We start from the raw sequence: 23,222 nt of genomic DNA, 5'->3' as shown, positions 1-23,222 counted from the left end.
TGCAATTGCCGACGAAGGATTTGACGGTGGTGGAGTCGACCTGCAATAAGTCAATTACTCTCATGCACAAGCGGCTGGAGCAAATTGTACTTGAGCTCGCGCTCCGAGGTAGTGCTGGCGTCCTGTCGAAAGGTTGAGACTGTCGTCACAGTCACAAACAGCACAGTGACGTCCAAGAGAGTGGTGAAGGATCATGCTGAACATCCAAGGACCAAAGCATTGGCAAAGACTGCTGCTGACGAGTGTGGCGAGATCGGTAATGCTCTATGCGGCTCCAGCCTGGTCCAATGACCTCAAAACTGCGAACTACGCCCAACCACGGCTGTTTTCGCTGCTACCTGTACCGCTTTGGGTACGACCAGACTACGGAGTGGAGTAGGACGCCGAGCACGTCATCTTTTCGTGTGGCCGATTTGCAGGACCAAGACATCAGCTGGAAGTCGTCCGACTATCACCACTCGAAACCTCCTCATGCTCCAGTTACCGGGCAAATAGAAAGCGACCAACTTCGCGGCAACCATCATGGGGGAACTGCGCGCTGTTGAGCGCGACAGACAGGATGGACTAGCCGAGGTCACGCCCCTGCAGGTGTGAAGCAATGCTGCACGGGCGTACCAAACATGTAGGGCTCGCTTAGTCAAATCTATAAATATATTAACTTATATTATATATATATATATATATATATTATATTATATATTAACTTATTAACTTAAAAAAAAAACCACCTTCATAATCTTGCGATATGATGTTCGGGCCAGCGGCTACTTAAGCGTCTATCATAATATTAAATGTAGCTGTAACTAGTTGTATAAGAGTGTCGAAACCTAAGCTTATGTATGTCCCCAGCGTTCGGCAGTGCTGCTGCGCTCTCCCTGTTAAAGGGCGCTCTGCACCTGCCGCGTCGGCTCTTGCATTGATCGGCCGTCGTGGCCCAAGTAGTTCTATGCTAATCTCTCGCAGCATAGGTTGCATACTGAACCCCCGCTTGTGCACATTTATCTGGCTGGGCAAAAGAACGAGCAATTGGCTTCAGCTAGCCGCCGGTATAAATAAACATTATAACGTTATAAATCAAAGGTCTTTAACTGATTTTGGATAAATATAGGTGCCAAAAAAGCTTGGCATCTCAAACATTGGTGACCCCAACGTGATTTAACTACAATTTTTAATCGCGTTACGTTTAAAAACTATAAAAATCGAATAAGATGTTCGTTGCTGTGCCGTTTAACGACCAACAAATACATTTTGTGCAAATAAGAACAGTTAAAGTGCAAGTTCATTGAGACTGCAGCCGTCTAATATTCCGTTGCTTAATCGCCGATTCTCTCTTGCTTTGCGTCGCTGCAGCCGCGGCCCTTGACTTTCCGTGTCTTCTATTCTCGCTCCCGTTCTTTCGCCGTTGCTTAAGCGGTCTTACATTTTCCGTTGTTTCGTTGCATTACACCGGTTGGCATGGGCAAAGAGCCGAATACAGGTGCGGGCGGAAATATTGCGATGGAGGAAAAAATGCTGAGGTTTTACAAGCGTAAAGCTGATCGGCTGCAGCGTCTTGGCCAGTCATTCTCGGGGAATAAAATCGACAATCTAAGTGCGGCTGATATAGATGTGCGCCTCGATATGTTGGCTGAAATGCGTGAGGAGTTCAACAAGTCCCATAGTGAGTTGGAATCACTGGATGAAGACGAGATTGGAAGTGAGCTGCGTGAAACGTTCAATACGCTCTTCATTTCTTTGAAAGCCGAGCTGCTGGCGGCTCTCGAACTGGGACATTTGCGCGTAGCTGCTCATTCCACTAGCATGCCAAATAGCTCTGTAGGTCATACCATCATCATGGCTCACAAGCAGCGGCTTCCTGTGCTGAAGCTACCTAGCTTTTCCGGTGGCTATGTGGAATATGCGGATTTTATTGCCATGTTCAATTCGGTCATCGAAGGGGATGCAGATCTCAGTGAAATCGAGAAGTTCCAACATCTTCGCTCATGTCTCTCGGATGCGGCCCTGGATTCGGTTCGATCGTTGGAGCTCTCCAGTGCCAATTATCGTGTGGCTCTGGACATACTTAGCAGACGTTTTAATAATAAACGACTTGTTTTGCAGTCACACATCAAGGAGATTCTTGGGCTCAAGAAGGTAGATTCGCCTTCTGCTAAAAGGCTTCGGGAGTTTTCGGACGCAGTCAGCTTGCATACGCGCGGCCTGCAGACATTAGGAAGTGCTGAGGAGATATCTGGATGCATGATAATCCACATGCTGCTGCAAAAGCTAGATGAGAAGACCCAAACCAAATAGGAAGAGACTGCGTCATCGGACAGGATACCCACAGCTGGGGAATTCTACGATTTCCTGGAAAAGCGATGACAGAAGATGGAGAACGTGCAATACGCTATAGCGACACACGCTGGTAGCGCTCAGGTAGGAAAAAGCTAGTCTACACACCTTAAGAAAACCTTTGTTGCCTCTAACTCTACCGCCGACCCGTCCGGATGCCCTTTCTGCCATTCAGCGGGACACGGAATAAACTCGTGCAGCATCTTCACAAATTTATCTCCTTTTCTGCGTCACAAGGAAGTGAAGAAGCTGTCGCTTTGTTTTAGCTGCTTAAAATCGGGTCATGGTACTCGTGCATGTACACGTGGGCAGTGTAGAGTTTGCGGAAGGAGGCATTATACCTTATTGCACTTCGACTCATCCATAGCGCAAAGCTCCCCAGCTGTTTCTCCTCCAGAACGAGCAGTACAACCAGGATTCTGCTAGCAGTGTGCCGTCTCATGCGTCTACCTCTCTTGCTGCCCAAGGTCTCCACTCCGATGTTGTGCTGTTGGCCACAGCTGTTGTTTTGGTGAAAAATCGATCTGGCGTTTTGGTTCCTTGTCGCGCCATTCTAGATTCAGAATCCCAGCTTCATCTCGTTACATCCAAGTTAGCCCAGCCCTTGTTTTTGGTCTGGGCGATACTAGCGTGTCCGCTGAGGGATCCACCGTCAGCATTTGCATGCAGTCTCGCACTTCAGACTATTCGACCACACTCACTGCTCTCATCGCACCCACAATCACAGATAGCCAACCAAGTCTGGCAGTTAATGTAGCCGATTGGAACATTCCCTCCAATATTCAGCTTACCGATCCTGCACTCTTTAATCCTCAGCGAGTAGATCTCCTCATTGGCGCGAGCATATTCTATGGCCTTCTCTGCGTAGGGCAAATCAAGCTCATAGATGGATTGCCTCTTCTGCAGAAGACCCGGCTTGGGTGGATCGTATCTGGTGGTGGACAGAGGGTATCAAGCTCGTCGCTTTTGGCAACCCAAAATTCTCCGGATTCGGATGATAGAATGAATGCAAGGTTGGATCGAACTCTTCGTTTGTTTTGGGAAGATGAGAATTGTGTGGAGGCTAGCTTAAGTACAAAGGAAGAAGTAGATTGTGAGGCGCATTTCGTAAGCCACTTTTCACGGTTGCCATCAGGGGAGTACTCCGTTCGACTGCCTTTAAAGCATGATGCTGATCACTTGGGAGAGTCCTATACTCAGGCGTATTGACGATTTCTCAGCTTGGAGCGAAAGCTGGATCGTAATCCCGCGCTCAAGGAGCGTTACTCAGCTTTTATGAAAGAGTATACTGATTTAAAGCATATGTCCAAAGCCCATCCTGACTCACGTAGCCCTCTGCAAGTATTTTCTGCCTTATCACTGCGTTTTAAAGGAGGATAGTACCACGACAAAACTCCGTGTCGTTTTCGATGGCTCTGCAGCTACATCAACTGGATGCTCCTTAAATGATGTGATGATAACAGGTCCTGTTATTCAGCCAGCATTGTTTAACATACTGATCCGGTTAGGCACATATCCCCCCTCACTGGTGACATTTGTAAAATGTACCGCTGCGTAAAGGTATCTCCACCCAACAATTTTCTCCAGTGTATCCTATGGCGAGATTCCATCCAGTCCGAGGTTCAGGTCTACACATTAGACACCGTCCCATACGGTACGGGGGCTGCATCGTTTTTAGCGGTCCGCGCAATGCACCAGCTGGCCATCGACGAGGGTAATCCCTACCCTCTTGGCTCAGCTGCTCTGCAACAGGAGTTCTATGTTGATGATCTCATCTCTGGCGGCAACTCGGTCGCAGAGGTCATGGAAAAGATGCGCCAAACTTCAAGTCTACTGTCTTGCGGTAACTTTAAGCTTAGAAAATGGAACCAGGAGGTGCTCGATGGACTTCCAGAGGACGACGTGGAGAAATTTCTGCGGTTTCATGATGGAAGCGACATTACCAAAACTTTTGGTTTAGCTTGGGACCCTGCGTCGGAGCAGCTGCTGTTTGCCATGTCCGCGCTGGACACGAATTCAAGGCCCTCCAAGCGGTCGGTTTTGTCAACTATTGCGAATTTCTACGACCCTCTTGGATTGATTAATCCTGTTATTGTCAGCTGCAAGATCTTTCTTCAGCAGCTTTGGAGAGAACATTTGGACTGGGATAAAAGCCTACCGACAGCGCTGCACTCAACTTGGATTGACCTGAGAAACAGTTTGGCAAGCATCTCTCGCATTTCCTTTCCTCAAGTTGTCCATCATTCCAGCGCAATTGTAGAGGTTCATGGATTTTGTGATGCCAGCATGGAAGCATATGGTGCTTGCATATATGGCGTGTCCAGACAAGAAGAGTCGTCGAGCAATGTTTTGTGCTCAAAGTCTCGAGTGGCGCCACTAAAATCATTGTCGATTTCAAAGCTGGAATTGAGTGGAGCCCATTTGCTTGCGAAGGTTATGCGCAACTTAAAGAAGACGGGAATTTTCCCAGGTCAGTTTTACTGCTGTCGGATTCGTCTACGGCGTTATCTTGGATTCGGGATGAGCCAGCCAAATTTCAGGTTTTCGTGGCAAATCGAGTGGCAACAATTCAAGAGTTGACGCAAGGCATGGAATGGCGCTATGTTCCCACATTGTTGAATCCCGCTGATATCCTCTCCAGAGGCTCGCTTCCCAGCTACCTCATCCAGTCAGATCTGTGGTTTCACGGCCCCTCGTTTTTGTTAGGTACTAAGGATGAGTGGCCTGTATCTGCCGTTTCTGAAACTCCGACTCCACATGCCGATCTCACGTCCGGATGCAAATTTGCTAATTCTTTCCTTGGCATGCAGCGCACATTCGCCTACATGCATAAATTCGTTCATCGTCTTAGGCATCCTGGACTCACGGTTTCTGACATACAGCAAGGAACGCATCCTCTTGTTCGACACGTTCAGCTGGCAAGTTTGTGGTCGGACATAAAGGAGATTAGACGCATCGGGCAAGTCAGGAAGTCTAGCTCTATCAATTCGCTATCTCCGTTCATCGATCCGTTAGGTTTACTTCGAGTTGGAGGTCGTCTCAGCAACTCATCGCTCCCGTTTAATGCTCAGCACCCGCTTATTTTGCCCAAGGGACATCTCGTAACATCTGCAATGATAAGCAATGATAACCTCGCGCCTTGCTTGCTAAAATTCGATTAGAATATTGGCCTATTGGAGGAATCAAAGCCGTCTCGAAAGCGGTTAGCAAGTGTGTAAGATGCTTCAGGACGAGGCCGCGCATGGTTGAGCACATAATGGGAGACTTGCCTAAGGAGCGTCTGGAAGGATCGCGGGCCTTCGAAGTAACTGGAGTGGACTATTGTGGACCCTTTTTCTACCGATCAGAAATCCGCATGAGGCCTCCGATCAAGTGCTACATAAGCGTGTTTATTTGCTTCACATCTAAGGCCATACACATGGAGCTTGTTAAAGATCTGACCACCGCATCGTTCCTGGGCGCATTGAAACGTTTTACGTCCACTCGAGGAAGGCCAAGTCATATTTGGTCGGACAATGCGACAAATTTCGTTGGCGCTAAGAATGAGCTTCTGGAGCTGAAGAAGCTTTTCCTGAGAAGCTTTTCCATGAATCCTGCTTGGCTGACACCATCGACTGGCATTTCATCCCCCCGCGCTCTCCGCACTTTGGCGGATTGTGGGAAGCGGCCGTGAAGTCCGCAAAGTATCACCTGTACCGCTCAGTTGGGCCATCCATCCTTAGCTTCGACGAGCTCCGCACCTTGATCTGCCAGATCGCGGCAATTGTTAATTCTCGCCCTTTGCTCTCGCTTTCAGAAAATCCTGATGACTTGGATGTGTTGACGCCTGCTCATCTGCTTTTGGGAGGCCCGCATCAGTCAATTCTCGAGCCTGACCTAACGAAGCTCAACTACAACCGTCTGGATGGTTGGCAGCGGGTCACTCAACTGCAGCAGACATTCTGGAGGCGTTGGCGCGAAGAGTTTTTGACTCTTTTGCAAGAGCGCTCGAAGTGGCGTACGCCTACGAAAAACCTCTGCGTCAATGATGTCGTCTTGGTGAAGGATGAGAATCTTCCTCCAATGCGTTGGCCACTGGCTAGAGTGGTCGACGTCGTCAAAGGCAAGGATGGAGTAGGCCGCGTGGCTGATTTGAAGACGGCTTCAGGAACCATCAGGTGGGCCGTTACTCGGCTGTGTTTGCTGCCCCTTGAGAAGTCAGTTGAAAGGCGAGCTTCCAACGGGGGGAGTATGTTCGGGCCAGCGGCTACTTAAGCGTCTATCATAATATTAAATGTAGCTGTAACTAGTTGTATAAGAGTGTCGAAACCTAAGCTTATGTATGTCCCCAGCGTTCGGCAGTGCTGCTGCGCTCTCCCTGTTAAAGGGCGCTCTGCACCTGCCGCGTCGGCTCTTGCATTGATCGGCCGTCGTGGCCCAAGTAGTTCTATGCTAATCTCTCGCAGCATAGGTTGCATACTGAACCCCCGCTTGTGCACATTTATCTGGCTGGGCAAAAGAGCGAGCAATTGGCTTCAGCTAGCCTCCGGTATAAATAAACATTATAACGTTATAAATCAAAGGTCTTTAACTGATTTTGGATAAATATAGGTGCCAAAAAAGCTTGGCATCTGTCTATACAGACTCAGCATAGAACATTGCTCTGCCGTTATTCGAGCCAGCGCGGGACACTGAAATCCATAATAATGATTTCTTCAGAAGATGCTGGGACGAATAAGAGTAGGACTATAGTAGGACCAAGTGAGCTGGGGGGAAGATTTCTTTTTAACTACCGCCTTAACTTAACTTTGTTTGTAATGCGTAACATCGCAATACAAATTAAACTTCGTACTCAATATTTTTATATCGGTTTTTATAATATGATGCAAATATAATTTTTTAGGGTTTTAACTTATGTACTGCGCACAGCAAAAAACAAAGCAATGTTAATTAAAAATTTAATCTATTAATTTTATAAGGGGTGGACGCGCCATTAAACCTGAGAGTGCTTTATTTTATCTTGTCTAAAATGGTATATCTATATCATCTAAATTGGGCATCGTCATCTGTGAATCCAATGTATACTCGCCGTGTTCAGTCCCAGTGTTATCAGTATCATCTAATTGAGACCAATTGTCAAGGTTTTCACAAAAAACATTGCGTATTGAGATAAAACACTCATTTCCCAAATCTTCTATCAAGCTGCCCAGATTATTTAAAAATTTTTCAGTAAATATATCATCACCAGATTCATTGTCCAACCATATTTCGGTAATTGCTAAAATAAAAAATAAATGTATTTTTAATATGTATATACATTAGGTTGAGTCAAATTAATTTTTTTTTTTTTAATTTAAACGGGACCCCTCCTCATTTTTTATACCCGTACTCAAAAAAGAGTTAAGGGGTATATTAGATTTGTGGTAAAAGTGGATGTGTGTAACGCAGAGAAGGAAACGTTTCCGACCCCATAAAGTATATATATTCTTGATCAGCATCAATAGCCGAGTCGATATAGCCATGTCTGTCTGTCCGTCTGTCCGTCTGTCTGTCTTGTTGAGCGCCTAGATCTCAGAGACTATAAGAGCTAGGGCAACCAAATTTGGTTTCCAGACTCATGTGATATCCCACTGCTACAAGTGCATTTCAAAATTTCGCCCCGCCCCCTTCCGCCCCCACAAAGGACGAAAATCTGTGGCAGGCACAATTTTAAAGATACGAAAAAACTAAAAACGCAGTATCGTAGAGAATGTCCATATCTACCAGACTGCCAAATTTGAATCAGATCGGATCATAATTATAGCCAGAATGAAGAAATTAATTTTCAGTTGCTTCCCCTCCCCCTCCCGTTCCAGACAACGCAACTCATTTTCCTTCTCGCTCGCACACTCTGCCGCGTTCAGTGCGCGAGCAACCCCCAGCGTATAAGTAGAGTCGTGTCCCCAGAAACGACTCACACGTTCCTTCTCGTTTTATATTGGGTTTGATAGTAATATTAAAGTTTTTATTTTATTCTGGAATTTTTTTATATAGCTTTTTTCAGAGGTAGAGTTTTTTTCCCCATAGCACTAGTATCTTACTTCTGGTTGTAAAGAACTTTGCTATTTTGAAAAGATAATTTAAACAGGGTAAGCCCAAATACTTTGTGATTTTAGCGTACCGTCTCGGAAATATAAAGCCTTGAAATGCCAAAATTATGAGTTTTCTGTGGTATTTTTAACGAAATTTTTACTTTAAAAACTCAGGAAAAGTCGAAAAAAAATTATATTCTGTGTTCTCTATTTTTCCCAATTCCCAATTGGCAGTTGGGCCCGCAACCTTCAAAAAGGTATTTTTTGTTAATTTTTTTCATTTTTTAGGTTTGGTTAACGAATTTTAGCTCCAAAGTTTTTCCATAGATTTTAATGAACAATGCCTAAAACGAGGCCTAATTAATGCACCTGTACAGAAAAAACGAGAAGGAACGTGTGAGTCGCTTCTGGGGACACGACTCTACTTATACCCGTACTCAGTCAGTATATACATTTTTGAGCTTATGATTTTTAAGAATTTTAGAAAAAAAAAAAATTTACATATTACATTTTTTTGCTACATATGCTATCTACATCTACATATACAATGTATATTCTACATCTAACATTTAGATTGTACATGTTCCATTCATATTCTACATCTCCTCCGCTAGGGGTTGCTCGCGCACTGAACGCGGCAGAGTGTGCGAGCGAGAAGGAAAATGAGTTGCGTTGTCTGGAACGGGAGGGGGAGGGGAAGCAACTGAAAATTAATTTCTTCATTCTGGCTATAATTATAATCCGATCTGATTCAGATTCGGCAATCTGGTAGATATGGGCATTCTCTACGATACTGCGTTTATCGTATCTTTAAAACTGTGCCTGCCACAGATTTTCGTCCTTTGTGTGGGCGGAAGGGGGCGGGGCGAAATTTTGAAATACACTTGTGGCAGTGTGATATCACATGAGTCTGGAAACCAAATTTGGTTTCTCTTGCTCTTATAGTCTCTGAGATCCAGGCGCTCATCAAGACGGACGGACAGACAGACGGACAGACGGACGGACAGACGGACATGGCTATATAGACTCGGCTGTTGATGCTGATCAAGAATATATATACTTTATGGGGTCGGAAACGTTTCCTTCTCTGCGTTGCACACATCCAATTTTACCACAAATCTAATATACCCCTTAACTCTTTTTTGAGTACGGGTATAAATAGATGTCACAGGATATCATTTTTTCCCGACTTTTCCCGAATTTTTAAAGTCAAAATTTCGTTAAAAATACCGCAAAAAAACCATAATTTTTGCATTTCAATGCTTTATATTTTACAGACGGTAAGCTGAAATCACAAAGTGTTTAGGCTTAACTTCTAGCTGTTTTAAATATCTTTAATAGCAAAGTTCTTTACAACCAGAGGTAAGATACTAGAGTTACGTGAAAAAAAGCGCTCTGAAAAAAGATTTAAAAAAAATACCAGATTTCAAAAATGTAAAAAAAAAAGTTCTGCCATAGAAAAAAAAAATTTGTATCAAACCATTTCTAAGCCCTAAGTCTTTAAGAAAAAGTTGGTTTTGTTCCTTGAGGAAAACTCGTGTCGAGTAATGTAATTGGTGAAATCTATTGCATATATGTATATTGTAGTAAAAAACCTGCACAAGTTTTTGCGAACTAGTTAACTAAATATATCAACCTCAGCTGAACTTCTTGATTTTCACCAATCGTTAATTTATTTAAGAGTAACTAAATAAAAAAAAATAAAAATAGCCTATTACACTAGTCAACACGATTTTTCCTCAAGGAACAAAACGAACTTTTTCTTAAAGATTTGGGGCTTAGAAATGGTTTGATGACATTTTTTTTTTTTTCTATGGCAGAACTTTTTTTTGAAGAATTTTTGAAAACTGGTATTTTTTTTTAAGCTTTTTCAGAGGTAGCGATAGTTTTTTTCACATAACTTTAATATCTTACGTCTGGTTGTATTTTAGGTTTGGTTAGCTCCAAAGTCTCTCCATAGATTTTAATGAGCGATACCTTAAACGACGCCAAATTAACGCACCTATACACAAAAAAATAGAGGACACAAGATATAATTTTTTTTCGACTTTTCCTGAGTTTTTAAAGTCAAAAGTTCGTAAAAAATACCGCACAAAAATCATCATTTTTGCATTTCAATGCTTTATATTTCCCAGACGGTAAGCTGTAATCACAAAGTGTTTGGGCTTAGCTTTTAGCTGTTTTAATTATCTTTTCAAAATAGCAAAGTTCTTTACAACCAGACGTAAGATATTAAAGTTATGTGAAAAAAACTATCGCTACCTCTGAAAAAAGCTTAAAAAAAAAATACCAGACTTCAAAAATTCTTCAAAAAAAAGTTCTGCCATTGAAAAAAAACCATAATTCTTTAAAAAATTTTAAAGCCCCATATCTATCAGAAAAAGTCGGTTTGGATCCTTGAGGAAAAAAAAAGTTCGATTTTGTTGAGTAGTGTTATCAATATGAACTAGTTTCTAAATTTCAATATTTTTTTAAATAACCGACGAATTAAACTGTTTTTTAATATATATTTAACCAAAAAAGTGTATTTTCTTTTGTGGAAGCAACCCCCAACAATAAACTAAAAATTGTATAATTTTATTGAATAAAGAAAAGAAAGAAAAGAGAAAAGAATTGGGGAGTGTCACCTTGAAAAAACAAAAAACAAAATTTTTTGTTTAAATTTTGGCCCAGCCTAATGTACACACATTGTTGCTAAATAATCGTAAGCGACCGAATTAAAAATACTATTTGGTTTTTTATTACCGATTTCAAAAAAATGTATCATCAAAAAGTCAAATTTGAAATAAATTTCGCTTACGATCATTTCGCATGGATAGATACACACACACATATTGATAATTTCCTTGAAGACTGTCATAACTAATAAAATATGGTTTAGCACCAAACAAATCTTCATTATAACCGTGTGACCGTGTGGTTTTCAAAACGGCACCAAATTCTTTAGAGAAATGAAAAGTAAACGTCTTTTTATACAACAAAACGACTCTTAAATGCGAAAGATGACTTATTGATGAATTGATTTGGGTTTGACACTATTACCAGTGCAATTAAGCTTGTGCCCTTTTTAACCCCTACTCAAAAAAGAGTTAAGGGGTATATTAGATTTGTGGTACAAGTGGATGTGTGCAACGCAGAGAAGGAAACGTTTCCGACCCCATAAAGTATATACATTCTTGATCAGCATCAATAGCAGAGTCGATAAAGCCATGTCCGTCTGTTCGTCCGTCTGTCCGTCCGTCCGTCTGTCCGTCTTGATGAGCGCCTAGATCTCAGAGACTATAAGTGCTTGTAACGAACCATGGTTCCCCATGGTTCGTCACAACGCAGGCAACACCTGTTTTTAAGTTGACAATATCTCTATATATATATAAATATATCTGTAACACTAAATAAACCTCAGTTACCGCCGGGGCCGCCGGGGGGGGGGGGGGGGGGGGGGGGGCGGGGGGGGGGGGGGGGGGGGGGGGGGGGGGGGGGGGGGGGGGCGGCGGGGGGGGGGGGGGGGGGGGGCCCACGGGGGGGGGGGGGGGGGGGGGGGGGGGGGGGGGGGGGGGGGGGGGGGGGGGGGGGGGGGGGCGGGGGGGGGGGGGCCTACCTAACCATCCCCCTCAAGAAACGCGAAGTGCCAGCAAAATTCCTTTCCCACGGTACCGGTGCACATCGATCACCTTACCTGGGACATTGGACACTCACATGCGCGAGCCCATGAGCAGTCTCCGACTTTCCTTACCGGGAATACTGGACACTGACTACAGGGCTAATGATTAGGTAACCTTCTGTTACCGATCAGCCAGTCTGCACGCGCAGACTATAATTCGGCAATATATATTTATGTAAGAACCCTTCCCACATTCTGGAGTAGAAATAAGATATCTGTAAGACATTCATGGGAAAATGGAAGGCCGGCCGATCTATAAAAAGGAGTCCACCAGCCATCGAGGAGGAGAGTCCACCAGCCGTAGCAGTCAGGCAAATAACAAACACGCAAGTCAAACCACAATACGCGTCGTAGAACAAATAAAAATAACACATAACATAACCGGGTAGCATAATAATACGGAAGAATAAAGATATCTTTTAAAAGTCAAGTAACCAAGAGTGTTGTGATTTCGCTAACCCATTTTCAGTTGCTGGCAAAGTTCCTGGTTTTCCAAATAAAGTCCTGCGAATTATAAACAACTCGTAATTCAGGACCATGGACAGACTGAATCATACCTCAGCCTGAGATAGGACATGACAGTTGGCGCCCGAGCAGGGACTTTAAAGGATTTTTCGTGGAAACTTCAAGAAAACCGAAATCAGGGACTTCGTGGATTAAAGACCCACTGCCATCAAAAAGAAAATTGAATAAAAAATTTCGCAAACGAAAACAAACGCGAAAGTATACGCAGTGCCAATCCTAAAAGTGCCGTTCAACAGTGACTCAATGCCAAAAATCAACAGAAATCAACATGGAACATCACGACGATGAACAACCAGAGGAGGCATACCCTGCGGGACACTTTTCCAATCCAGGGGTCAGCACCGGCTGGATCCACAAACTCCGTCGGGACGAACTAGAAGTCCTCGCCGAAGAATTTGGATTCGGCAGCAAAGGAACGGTCGATGAACGCCGAAAGAAATTTGCTGCACTAGTCGACGGGCCACTCGCGCAAGAAGCCTGGGTTCGCCTAGGAGAGTTCGAGAGGCACTATGCCAAGCCAGCCTCACGCTCTCGTTCCAAGTCACCACTGCCCACTACTCCTGGACCATCCGACACTCGCCAAATGGATCCTAAGACCGGATTACGAGTCCGCGCAGCCACCGAATACCGCACTCCTGCCGCCCCGTTTCCAAGGCCCCTAGCTACAGTATTTTGAACAATTGGAAGACCAGATCCGAGCCCGCAAGCAAGTGGCGGGGGAACTGTTCAAAGATTTCCTCATCGAGATACGCCTACTCATGCACCACGCTGGGTACGACGCAACCAAGGAGCTAACCAGGATCTACGACAACGCCCTTCCAGCATACCAGATGTACGTGCGCCGCCACGAACTGCAAGACTTGTCACAGCTAACACTGCAGACTGGATCAAAGAGAAGTTCAAATACCCCTCCTTGTCCTACCAAACATGTTGGATCAAGCTATCGTCGGCATGGACGACATGGACTTCCTAGGCGCCATTGAAACAACGATCCAGTGCGGTACCACACTTCTACAATTACGAGATCAGTGCCCCACACCACACATCCACACCGTTCCGACCACCAGAGTACAAGGCAACGAACCTCGACACCGGAAACCGAAGCTAACGGCAGCCGTCATACGTCCGCAAACTATCCCAACGATTTCGGCACCCAGCAACGCCAACATGACACCCATACAAACCCCAGCGAACACACGACCACGACCTACCCCAACAAATAAAACGACCCAGATCGTCACGAAGAAGACGATACCCAGCCCAGCCCCAACAAAGGCAAAGCGCCGGCCCACGAACACGAAGCAGAAGCCAACAACAAGAAACCACAACCAAGCAACCGGAAAGACGAATCCCACGGTCACTACGGAGCAACCGCGTCCTAGGCCAACCACAGGGGACACATATCCCAAAGAAACTACGAGAATCTCACCCACGAGACAAGCACTAATGCACCGGAACCCGGCGCTCGACACAGGAAGCCCAGGTCCAAGTCCAGCAACAGAGCATGTAAGTACCATCTCCTCCCAGGAGAAAGTGAACATAGAAACACCCTCAGAGACGACAATCAGCCCTGAACCAAGACAACAACATCGACACCGACAACGGCAGCAACAGATCAACAGCCCAGCAACAAGGGAAACAGCCACGCTGAACCCACCCTGGTCGGGGCCCATAATTAAACTGATATCCACAGAGCCCCTCAACGCGGGCCCGGAAACCAGTACGATGACCCCACGATACACCGACCGCAGCCCTGTCGTACCCACGGCCGACGTCACACAGATCTTCGCCAACCCATTGGAGTACCTTCCGCGTACCGACATGATTCTTAGCGCCATGCACCGAGCCATGCCTAGAGCCATGTCCGAGATCTTCGTCGCCCAAACAAGTCGTTGTTGCGATACCAGAGGCGTCATCGCGACTCACCTGTTCACGTACCAGTCTGGCTGTAGTATAACACGAGTACTACATCCAGCATACCAAAATATCGTACCCATGGTCGATACCATGGTCGATACCCATTGTCGCCCACATCAGCGAACTCCCCCGCAGAATCAAACCACCCAGCGCGTTTGACATCACCATCCTACCCGAAGCCCCGAACCAAAACTTTGACCCCGAGATCGAAGACGAGTCAGAACCAGCCCCGGATCCTTGGCCACCCGACATAGCGCCACAAATTCAAGCATTTCTGGACGAAGAGCTACCGAAGTTCGCTACCCTCCATGGCACCTCAGACATCGCCGAGCATACCATCGTCATGAGGGATAATCGACCCATCAAGCAACGATACTATCCTAAAAACCCGGACATGATGCGAATCATCGACGAACAAGTAGACCAATTGATAACGGAAGGTCTCATCGAGCCCTCCCGAAGCCCTCACAGCGCGCCAATCGTACTCGTGCGTAAAAAGAATGGGAAATTCCGCATGTGCGTGGATTTTCGACAGCTCAACGAACATTCCATCCCGCACGCGTACCCATTGCCCAGAATCAACTACATCTTGGAACGTTTACAAAACGCACGATTTATCACCACTCTCGATCTAAAGAATGGATACTGGCAAATACCAATGGCAAACGGAAGTCGAGAAGCAATAGCTTTCACAGTACCAGGCCGAGGCCTATATCAATGGAAAGTGATGCCTTTTGCACTACATTCAGCGCCGGCAACGTTTCAGCGGGCCCTCGACACAGTAATTGGCGCCGATATGGAACCCTACGCATTCGCTTACCTAGATGATATTATCGTCATTGGGCGAGATTTTGAGGAACACCTACACAATCTATAAGTGGTTTTTTCTCGACTACGAAGAGCAAATCTACGCATAAACTCGGAAAAATGCAGTTTCTTTCAAAGCCGGATCAAATATCTGGGCCACATGATCAGCCATACCGACTCCGACAAAATTGCCGCCGTCAAAGAACTCCGGCCTCCTACGAACCGGAAAGAACTTCGTCAATGCATCGGGATGGCATCCTGGTACCGGAGATTTGTACCAAACTTCGCGACAGTCGTCGAACCGATGTCCTGCCTGCTCAAGAAGGGAAAACCATGGATATGACCTACTGAAGACACTTCTCACGACCGCCCCCGTCCTTGCGTGCCCCGATTTCAACGTCAAGTTCTCGCTGCAAACAGATGAGAGCAATCTGGGAGTTGGCGCAGTTCTCACCCAAGAAATCGAAGGCAAAGAACGAGTCATAGCATATGTCAGCCGACGACTGAACCAGGCGGAAGAAAACTACTCCGCTACCGACAAGGTGGTCATTTGGGCCATTCGAAAACTACGCTGCTTCCTGGAAGGTTACCGATTCGATGTAATCACCGATCATCTCGCACTAAAATGGCTAAATACGCTTGACAGCCCATACGGTAGAGTGGCGAGATGGGCCCTCGAACTTCAGCAATACCAATATGACGTGCATTATCGAGCGGGCAAACAGAACGTAGTTGCAGATGCACTATCCAGGCAGCCATTAGGAACACTCGCACGGATCGAAGAGGAACACTGGCTCCAGCGCAGGATAAAACAAGTCCAGGACGAGCCTCGACCCCGACTATACCTACGCCAACGGGGAACTATATTGACATCTGGGCTCAAAGCTCAACAACGCAAGCCGGTGGGCCAGATGCTCACTCGCAAAGCCGAAAAGCCATTCGCTACACTATGCGCTGACTTCGTTGGACCACTACCTCGATCAAAGAAGGGAAACACGATGCTGCTCGTCTTCTTTGACACTTTCACGAAATGAGTCGAATTGGTACCACTCAAAAAGGCCACCAACTGGCTTTTCGAGAACGAATCCTAAGCCATTTCGGCATACCCAAACGCTTTGTGTGCGACAACGGCACGCAATTCACAAGCCGATCGTTTCGGTCATTTCTACAGACAGAAGGAGTAGAAGTGCAACATACCGCACAGTACTGCCCCCAGGAAAATCCAACGGAAAGGGCAAAGCGGACGGTCAAGACCATGATTGCCCAATTCGTAGGGGATCGTCAAAATACCTGGGACGAACTACTACCGGAAATATCACTCGCAGTAAATTCCAGCGTCTCGGAGACAACGGGATTTAGCCCACCTTTCCTACTGCATGGAAGAGAGCCCCGTTTGCCTGGAGCCCTCTATGACGAAGCCACGGCAGGCACCGGAAGCCCCCCAGAGACCGCTCTCGGCAAGGCAACCAACAAACTCAGCGAAGTATTCACCATTTTCAGAAATAACATCCATGGGCAAGCCAAGAACAAGGAAGGCATTACAATCTCCGCCGCCGGCAATGGCGCCCCACTATTGGATCCCTAGTACTCCTACGACAACACCACCTCTCCAACGCGGCCGACGGATTCGCCGCTAAGCTGGCACCAAAATACGATGGACCCTACCGAGTCAAAGGTTTTGCATCACCGAAAATTTTAAAACTACAGCATCCGGGCAACCGAAAATCGAAGGTTGCTAACATCAACGACTTGAAGGAATTCCACGAGGGCAGGGATGCAACCGACGAGGCAAATACTACCACTAGCCCCCCCGCAATCCCCCTAGCTACGACTTTGGTTCCATACATTGGCAGCTGACCAGCCAAAGCCAACGAATTTAAAGGCGAGAACGCAGCACGCGCGCAGCCAATGACCCAAAACCCTCTAGCTCAGAAGACGTAACCAACCCCCACCACAACGGAAGTAACGAACGCTCTCAAATGACGAGTTCAACACCCAAAGAAATGAAAACTCAGCACATGCGCCACCAAAATCCACGAAAATGGAAACAGCAAGAGACAAGACAAAGAAAAATAAATATCATCCTCAGCACACGCGCGGCCAACAGACAGAAAAAAACCGAGGACTCAGCACACGTGACATCGAACGTCAAGAAAAGGCGATCACCCCCCGCAGCAAAATACCACCAATAACCTGGAAAAGTGTCGCTCAACCCGCTAAGGCGAAACCCGGTAAATCAGTTCGCTTCTTATTTCGAGCGAAAGACATTTCTACAAGTTACCCACCGTTAATTGAACTCCCATCGAAATACCTAACCAACACCTACATCTACCGCAGCCTAAACAGTATGGACACTACATTGATTCTTTTCACCATGATCACGACGGCCCAGGCACTAGTCAAGTTACATGACTATACGACCGCCGACTACATCCCCATAGTGGATGGAAATGCCGTCATCTGGGATAGCTACGGATACCTACGCCACACGACAAACGTAACCTCTTACAAAGAATATGTGGTCCAAACAGAACAGGCCGCCGAACTATTCGCCGTCAATCGGATGACCGATGTAATTACTACCGACTTAGGCCACATCCGCAATAGCGTAGAGATTATACGCTAAAAATCCACCATCGAGAAAGGCGGAGCATCAACATCCTCGGGACGGCCCTTTAAGTTATCGCCGGCACCCCCGATATCAACGACTGGGAACAGGTACGCTTTAAACAAGGCCAACTGGTGGAAGCAGAGGCCAACCAGATGGAGATCAACACCAAGATCCAGGACCGCCTAAATGAGCTGACCCATTACATGAACACTATAAACAAATCCGACGACGCCGAGAGAAACCAACTGGTGGAGATAATTCTGGTTAAAAACAGAATTATTATCACCGATCTGGAAAACCTCATCCTCGGCCTAACTCTGGCACGAGCCCTACTAGACGGCGCCGACATCCAAGAGTTCGAGGCCTCAGCCAACCTCAGCTTGGTAGAACTTTTGGGAGTATCAAAAGTGAGCGTCTTCCAGAGCAGCGACCTACTCACACGTTCCTGATAAAGTTCCCCCAACCCAAACGAACATGCCGAAAAATACTTTTATTCCCAGTACAACACCAACGGAAAATACTGGACTTCAGCGAGGGAAACATCGTAGCAGAATGTGGAACACAAGCCGTCAAAGTTGGCGACTGCGAGGCTACCGTCGGTGCAACATTCTGCCGGCAATATCAAGGGAACACCTGCGCCCAGCAGATGATGGCAGGGTCCGTCGCCCACTGCGCAACGCTGCCAGGGCATCTAGAGGCAATCAGCTCCAACCATCATCATTAACGACGCGCAAGTGACCATTCTGGAGGAGACTGGCGCTCGAAAGAACATCTCTGGGACCTATCTGGTGACGTATTCCCACCGGATCGCGCTAAATGGGACCTGGTATGTAAACCATGGTTCCCCATGGTTCGTCACAACGCAGGCAACACCTGTTTTTAAGTTGACAATATCTCTATATATATATAAAAATATCTGTAACACTAAATAAACCTCAAATTTCCCCAAATGGCATTCCTTTCCCACTAGTATCCCCCTCAAGAAACGCGAAGTGCCAGCAAAATTCCTTTCCCACGGTACCGGTGCACATCGATCACCTTACCTGGGACATTGGACACTCACATGCGCGAGCCCATGAGCAGTCTCCGACTTTCTTTACCGGGAATACTGGACACTGACTACAGGGCTAATGATTAGGTAACCTTCTGTTACCGATCAGCCAGTCTGCACGCGCAGACTATAATTCGGCAATATATATTTATGTAAGAACCCTTCCCACATTCTGGAGTAGAAATAAAATATCTGTAAGACATTCATGGGAAAATGGAAGGCCGGCCGATCTATTAAATGGAGTCCACCAGCCATCGAGGAGGAGAGTCCACCAGCCGTAGCAGTCAGGCAAATAACAAACACGCAAGTCAAACCACAATACGCGTCGTAGAACAAATAAAAATAACACAACATAACCGGGTAGCATAATAATACGGAAGAATAAAGATATCTTTTAAAAGTCAAGTAACCAAGAGTGTTGTGATTTCGCTAACCCATTTTCAGTTGCTGGCAAAGTTCCTGGTTTTCCAAATAAAGTCCTGCGAATTATAAATAACTTGTAATTCAGGACCCTGGACAGACTGAAGCATACCTCAGCCTGAGATCGGACATTACAAGCTAGAGAAACCAAGTTTGGTTTCCAGACTCATGTGATATCACACTGCTGCAAGTGTATTTCAAAATTTCGCCCCGCCCCCTTCCGACCCAACAAAGGACGAAAATCTGTGGCAGGCATAATTTTAATGATACGATAAAACTAAAAACGCTGTATCGTAGAGGATGACCATATCTACCAGATTGCCGAATCTGAATCAGATCGGATCATAATTATAGCCAGAATGAATAAATTAATTTTCAGTTGCTTCCCCCGTCTACTTCAGCCAGAAAGCTACTCATTCTCTTTCTCGCTCGCACACTCTGCCGCGTTCAGTGCGCGAGCAACCCCTAGCGGAGGACATGAAGAATATAAATGGTACAACTATAATCTACATGTTAAATGTAAAATATACATTGTAGATTTTAATTCTAAAATTCTAGAAAATCATAAGCTCAAAAATGTATATACTGACTGAGTACGGGTATAAGTAGAGTCGCGTTCCCAGATCCTTCTCGATATAAATAATTTTTAAATAAACCAACCTCAAAATTAGATCTGAAAAAAAAGGTTAGGGCAACAAAAAGTAATGATTTCCTCCGAACATAACATGTTTAACATAACAGAGTCCTTTTTGTATAAGCTGGCACTAACGCGTGGGTATAACAGCAGTAAATTTTGCGCTTAGCAGTACAGGAGGAAATAAACCACACTTTTGCGAATGTCAGAACGATTTGAAATGAACCATATGACTTTTGGCTAAAAACGTAAAATGGAAAAGTAAGTGAAAGTCGGAGCTTGCCTTAACCATAAACCAAAAAAAAAAACGAGAAGGAACGTTGTGAGTCGCTTCTGTGGACGCTACTCTACTTGTATACCCGTACTCAGTCAGTATATAAATATGTGAGTTTATGATTTTTGTCGAATTTTTTAATGTTTTTTATACATTTTTTTTTTACATCTGTCAGCTACATCTTAATCTACAATGTAGATTATACATCTAAAATGTAGATTATACATATTCTCCGCGAAAGGTCGAGCACTGCACAGGGAAGTTTGTGCAAGCGAGAAAGAGAATAAGTAGCGTCTTTTACGCTGCGAAGGGCGGGGTAAGCAACTGAAAATTAATTTCTTCATTCTGGCTATAATAATGATCCAATCCAAACCAGATTCGACAGTCTAGTAGATATGGCCATTCTCTACGTTTTTCGTTTTCTCGTATCATCAAAATTGTGGATGCCACAGATTTTCGTTCTTTGCGAAGGCTGAAAGGGGCGGGGGAGAAATTTTAAATAATACTTGTAACAGTGTGATATCACATGAGTCTGGAAACAAAATTTGGTTTCTCTAGCTCTTATAGTTTCTGAGATCCGGCTGTTGATGCTGATCGAGAATATAAATACTCTATGGGGTCGGAAACGTTTCCTTCTCTGCGTTGCACAAATCCATTTTTTCCAAAAATCTAATATATATATCTATATATATAATATAATAATAATATATAATATAATAATAATATATGATATAATAATAATATATAATATAATAATAATATATAATATAATAATAATATATAATATAATAATAATATATATAACGAGAAGGAACGTGTGAGTCGCTTCTGGGGACGCGACTCTATTTATACCCGTACTCAGTCAGTATATACATTTTTGAGCTTATAATTTTTTAGAATTTAAAAAAAGAAAAAAAAAATTTTACATATTACATATTTTTGCTACATCTGATATCTACATCTACATATACTATGTATATTCTACATCTAACATCAGACAGACTTGGCTATATCGGCTCGGCTATTGATGCTGATCAAGAATATATATACTTTATGGGGTCGGAAACGTTTCCTTCTCTGCGTTGCACACATCCACTTTTACCACAAATCTATTATACCTCTTAACTCTTTTTTGAGTACGGGTACGCACAAACTCTCCTGAGCTGGAAAACGGGGTGCGAACATTGACAGAATTCATAACGGGGTACATTACTTGTGTCGCAGTTGCATGGGCTGGACGAGGAAATGGAGCTGGGATCGGCACGTATATATTCACATGTTTTTAGTGCATTTGTGTGAGTAAACAGCAGGCAAAGAACACTTTACTATGCACTGTGCATAGGACGCTGCCCCCATCTAAAATATACTGTTTAGCATCGCCTGTACCTACAGATTTCATGCCCTTCTGAGAAGTCGTGACTTGGTACTCGAAGGGGCCTTAACTTCTTCGGGGCCTCGGGATAGTCTGGAAGCCACGCCGTTAGAGACTGGTATTGTGGGCTCGGGATGGTTTGAAAAACGGACATATCTGCCACCGAATGAGCTCAAAATCTGCGATTTTTAAGTTATGACTGCTCTAAGGTAATTTAAATATGTGAACACGTATACATATAACATTTTAAAGCGACTTACGTCTCCAGCATTTATTCAAACACTTCGTATTTGAAAAGTCCATATAATCAAATAAATTTTCATAGGCACTCTGGAAACAGACTTCATTTTTCAAAGAGTAGAGACCCAAGTAACTAGGTGTACATTTCAGATTGACTTCTCCACGTTCATTATGTCTATGGCAATACTGAAGTGGTAATTTTGCAAAGCTCTTAGGGCATGATAAGGTATCGACGTTAAATGGAGTTTGGTTCTGACGCAGCATATTATCCAGTTTTCCCAGTACTAATTTTCTGGCATTTTGTTTTCTAGTACTATTATTTATAGTCAATCCATTCGTTTTTAGGGATATCGACGGAACTAAATGTAAATAAATGGATAAAACCTCATAAAATGCGAAAGTTCATCGATTGGTTTATAATGATATGTACCTGGATTTTCTTTGGCCACAAAAATTTGTTCCATTCTATAATAATCTTCTGCATATAGTAACAGATAAGCAATTCAAAATATGTTTGCGGGCACCTAAATATTTTAGCGATAAAAATTACATTTAAGAGTAAATCGAATATTGAGTCAAGTTAGCGCTATAAAGTTTGCAACCTTTCGGTACAAGCAAAAATGGCACACGGAAAATATTTCTATGATGTAATTACAGCTCTTTCAGGCTTCTAATAGCCTGATACCACAAAATACATCTTTAAGGAATGGTTGGAATATTTGACAGATGTGACACTCCGAATCCCACTGGCACTATCCACCATGGAAAAATAGATGATGAGAATAATAGAACAAAGACTTGTGCGGAAATTATGGATATTAATATGTCAATTGTCTTGGCTGTTATTCAACAAACACACAAGCTTTCACAAGCTAATAATCTTACAAATGACTAATGAGTCAATAATTAATGAATTCGAAAAGACGGAGATTTAAGAATTATATGTACAATTCCAGCCGCTATCTTGGACTGGGCTATATACATATAAGCATGGCAAACCACTTCAAGCTGCCGCTTGTTTTTCTAATGGCTTTAAAATTCTTATAGCACGTATACAAAGTAATAAAAAATAAATAACAGGGAAATTTTTGGAGCGGCAAAACCTTATGGACCTTCCAAAAATAGATGGAGGATGTTCGCCAGTGTAAAAAGGCTATTACGAACATTCCCAGATATGGATGGAAGATGGTCGGCAGTGTGAAAAGACCATAAGTTATCATTCATTTCCTGCCCGTTATCTATTTTTCCCTCTCGGTGGCTGCTTTTTATGCTGGATTATACAAAAAAAAATATTATATTGTGTAAGAAAAAACTATGTAAAACGAGAAG

General features: G+C 44.5%; 1 protein-coding gene and 1 non-coding gene across 4 annotated transcripts; one reads left to right on the top strand and one right to left on the bottom strand.

Annotated features, from left to right (window-relative positions):
• Positions 1–1,497: 1,497 nt before the first annotated feature.
• Positions 1,498–2,292, top strand: LOC121405346. The gene has a single exon (XM_041596015.1). It carries the CDS (start codon positions 1,498–1,500, stop codon positions 2,290–2,292), a length of 795 nt encoding a protein of 264 aa, XP_041451949.1.
• A 4,880-nt stretch (positions 2,293–7,172) lies between these two features.
• On the bottom strand, positions 7,173–22,447 carry LOC111078935. Of its 3 annotated transcripts, none has more exons than XR_005968516.1 (4): positions 22,324–22,447; positions 21,914–22,252; positions 21,672–21,857; positions 7,173–7,588 (listed from the first exon to the last, which is right to left on the bottom strand). It is a non-coding gene; the product is annotated as an uncharacterized LOC111078935 (transcript). The 3 variants fall into 3 exon arrangements; XR_005968515.1 differs by having other exon boundaries at positions 21,672–21,852; XR_005968514.1 differs by lacking the exon at positions 21,672–21,857 and having other exon boundaries at positions 22,324–22,435.
• Between the last annotated feature and the right edge of the window lie 775 nt (positions 22,448–23,222).

This window comes from Drosophila obscura, unplaced genomic scaffold (assembly GCF_018151105.1).
Source record: "Drosophila obscura isolate BZ-5 IFL unplaced genomic scaffold, ASM1815110v1 contig_9, whole genome shotgun sequence".
In the NCBI taxonomy this organism is placed as follows: domain Eukaryota; kingdom Metazoa; phylum Arthropoda; class Insecta; order Diptera; family Drosophilidae; genus Drosophila; species Drosophila obscura.
The sequence above is the reverse complement of the archived record's forward strand: the minus strand, read 5'-3'. Positions and strand labels throughout refer to the sequence as shown.

What these genes read in the sequence shown, in the direction of transcription:
- LOC121405346 (XM_041596015.1), top strand. Translation starts at nt 1,498, where the DNA reads ATGGAGGAAAAAATGCTGAGGTTTTACAAGCGTAAAGCTGATCGGCTG.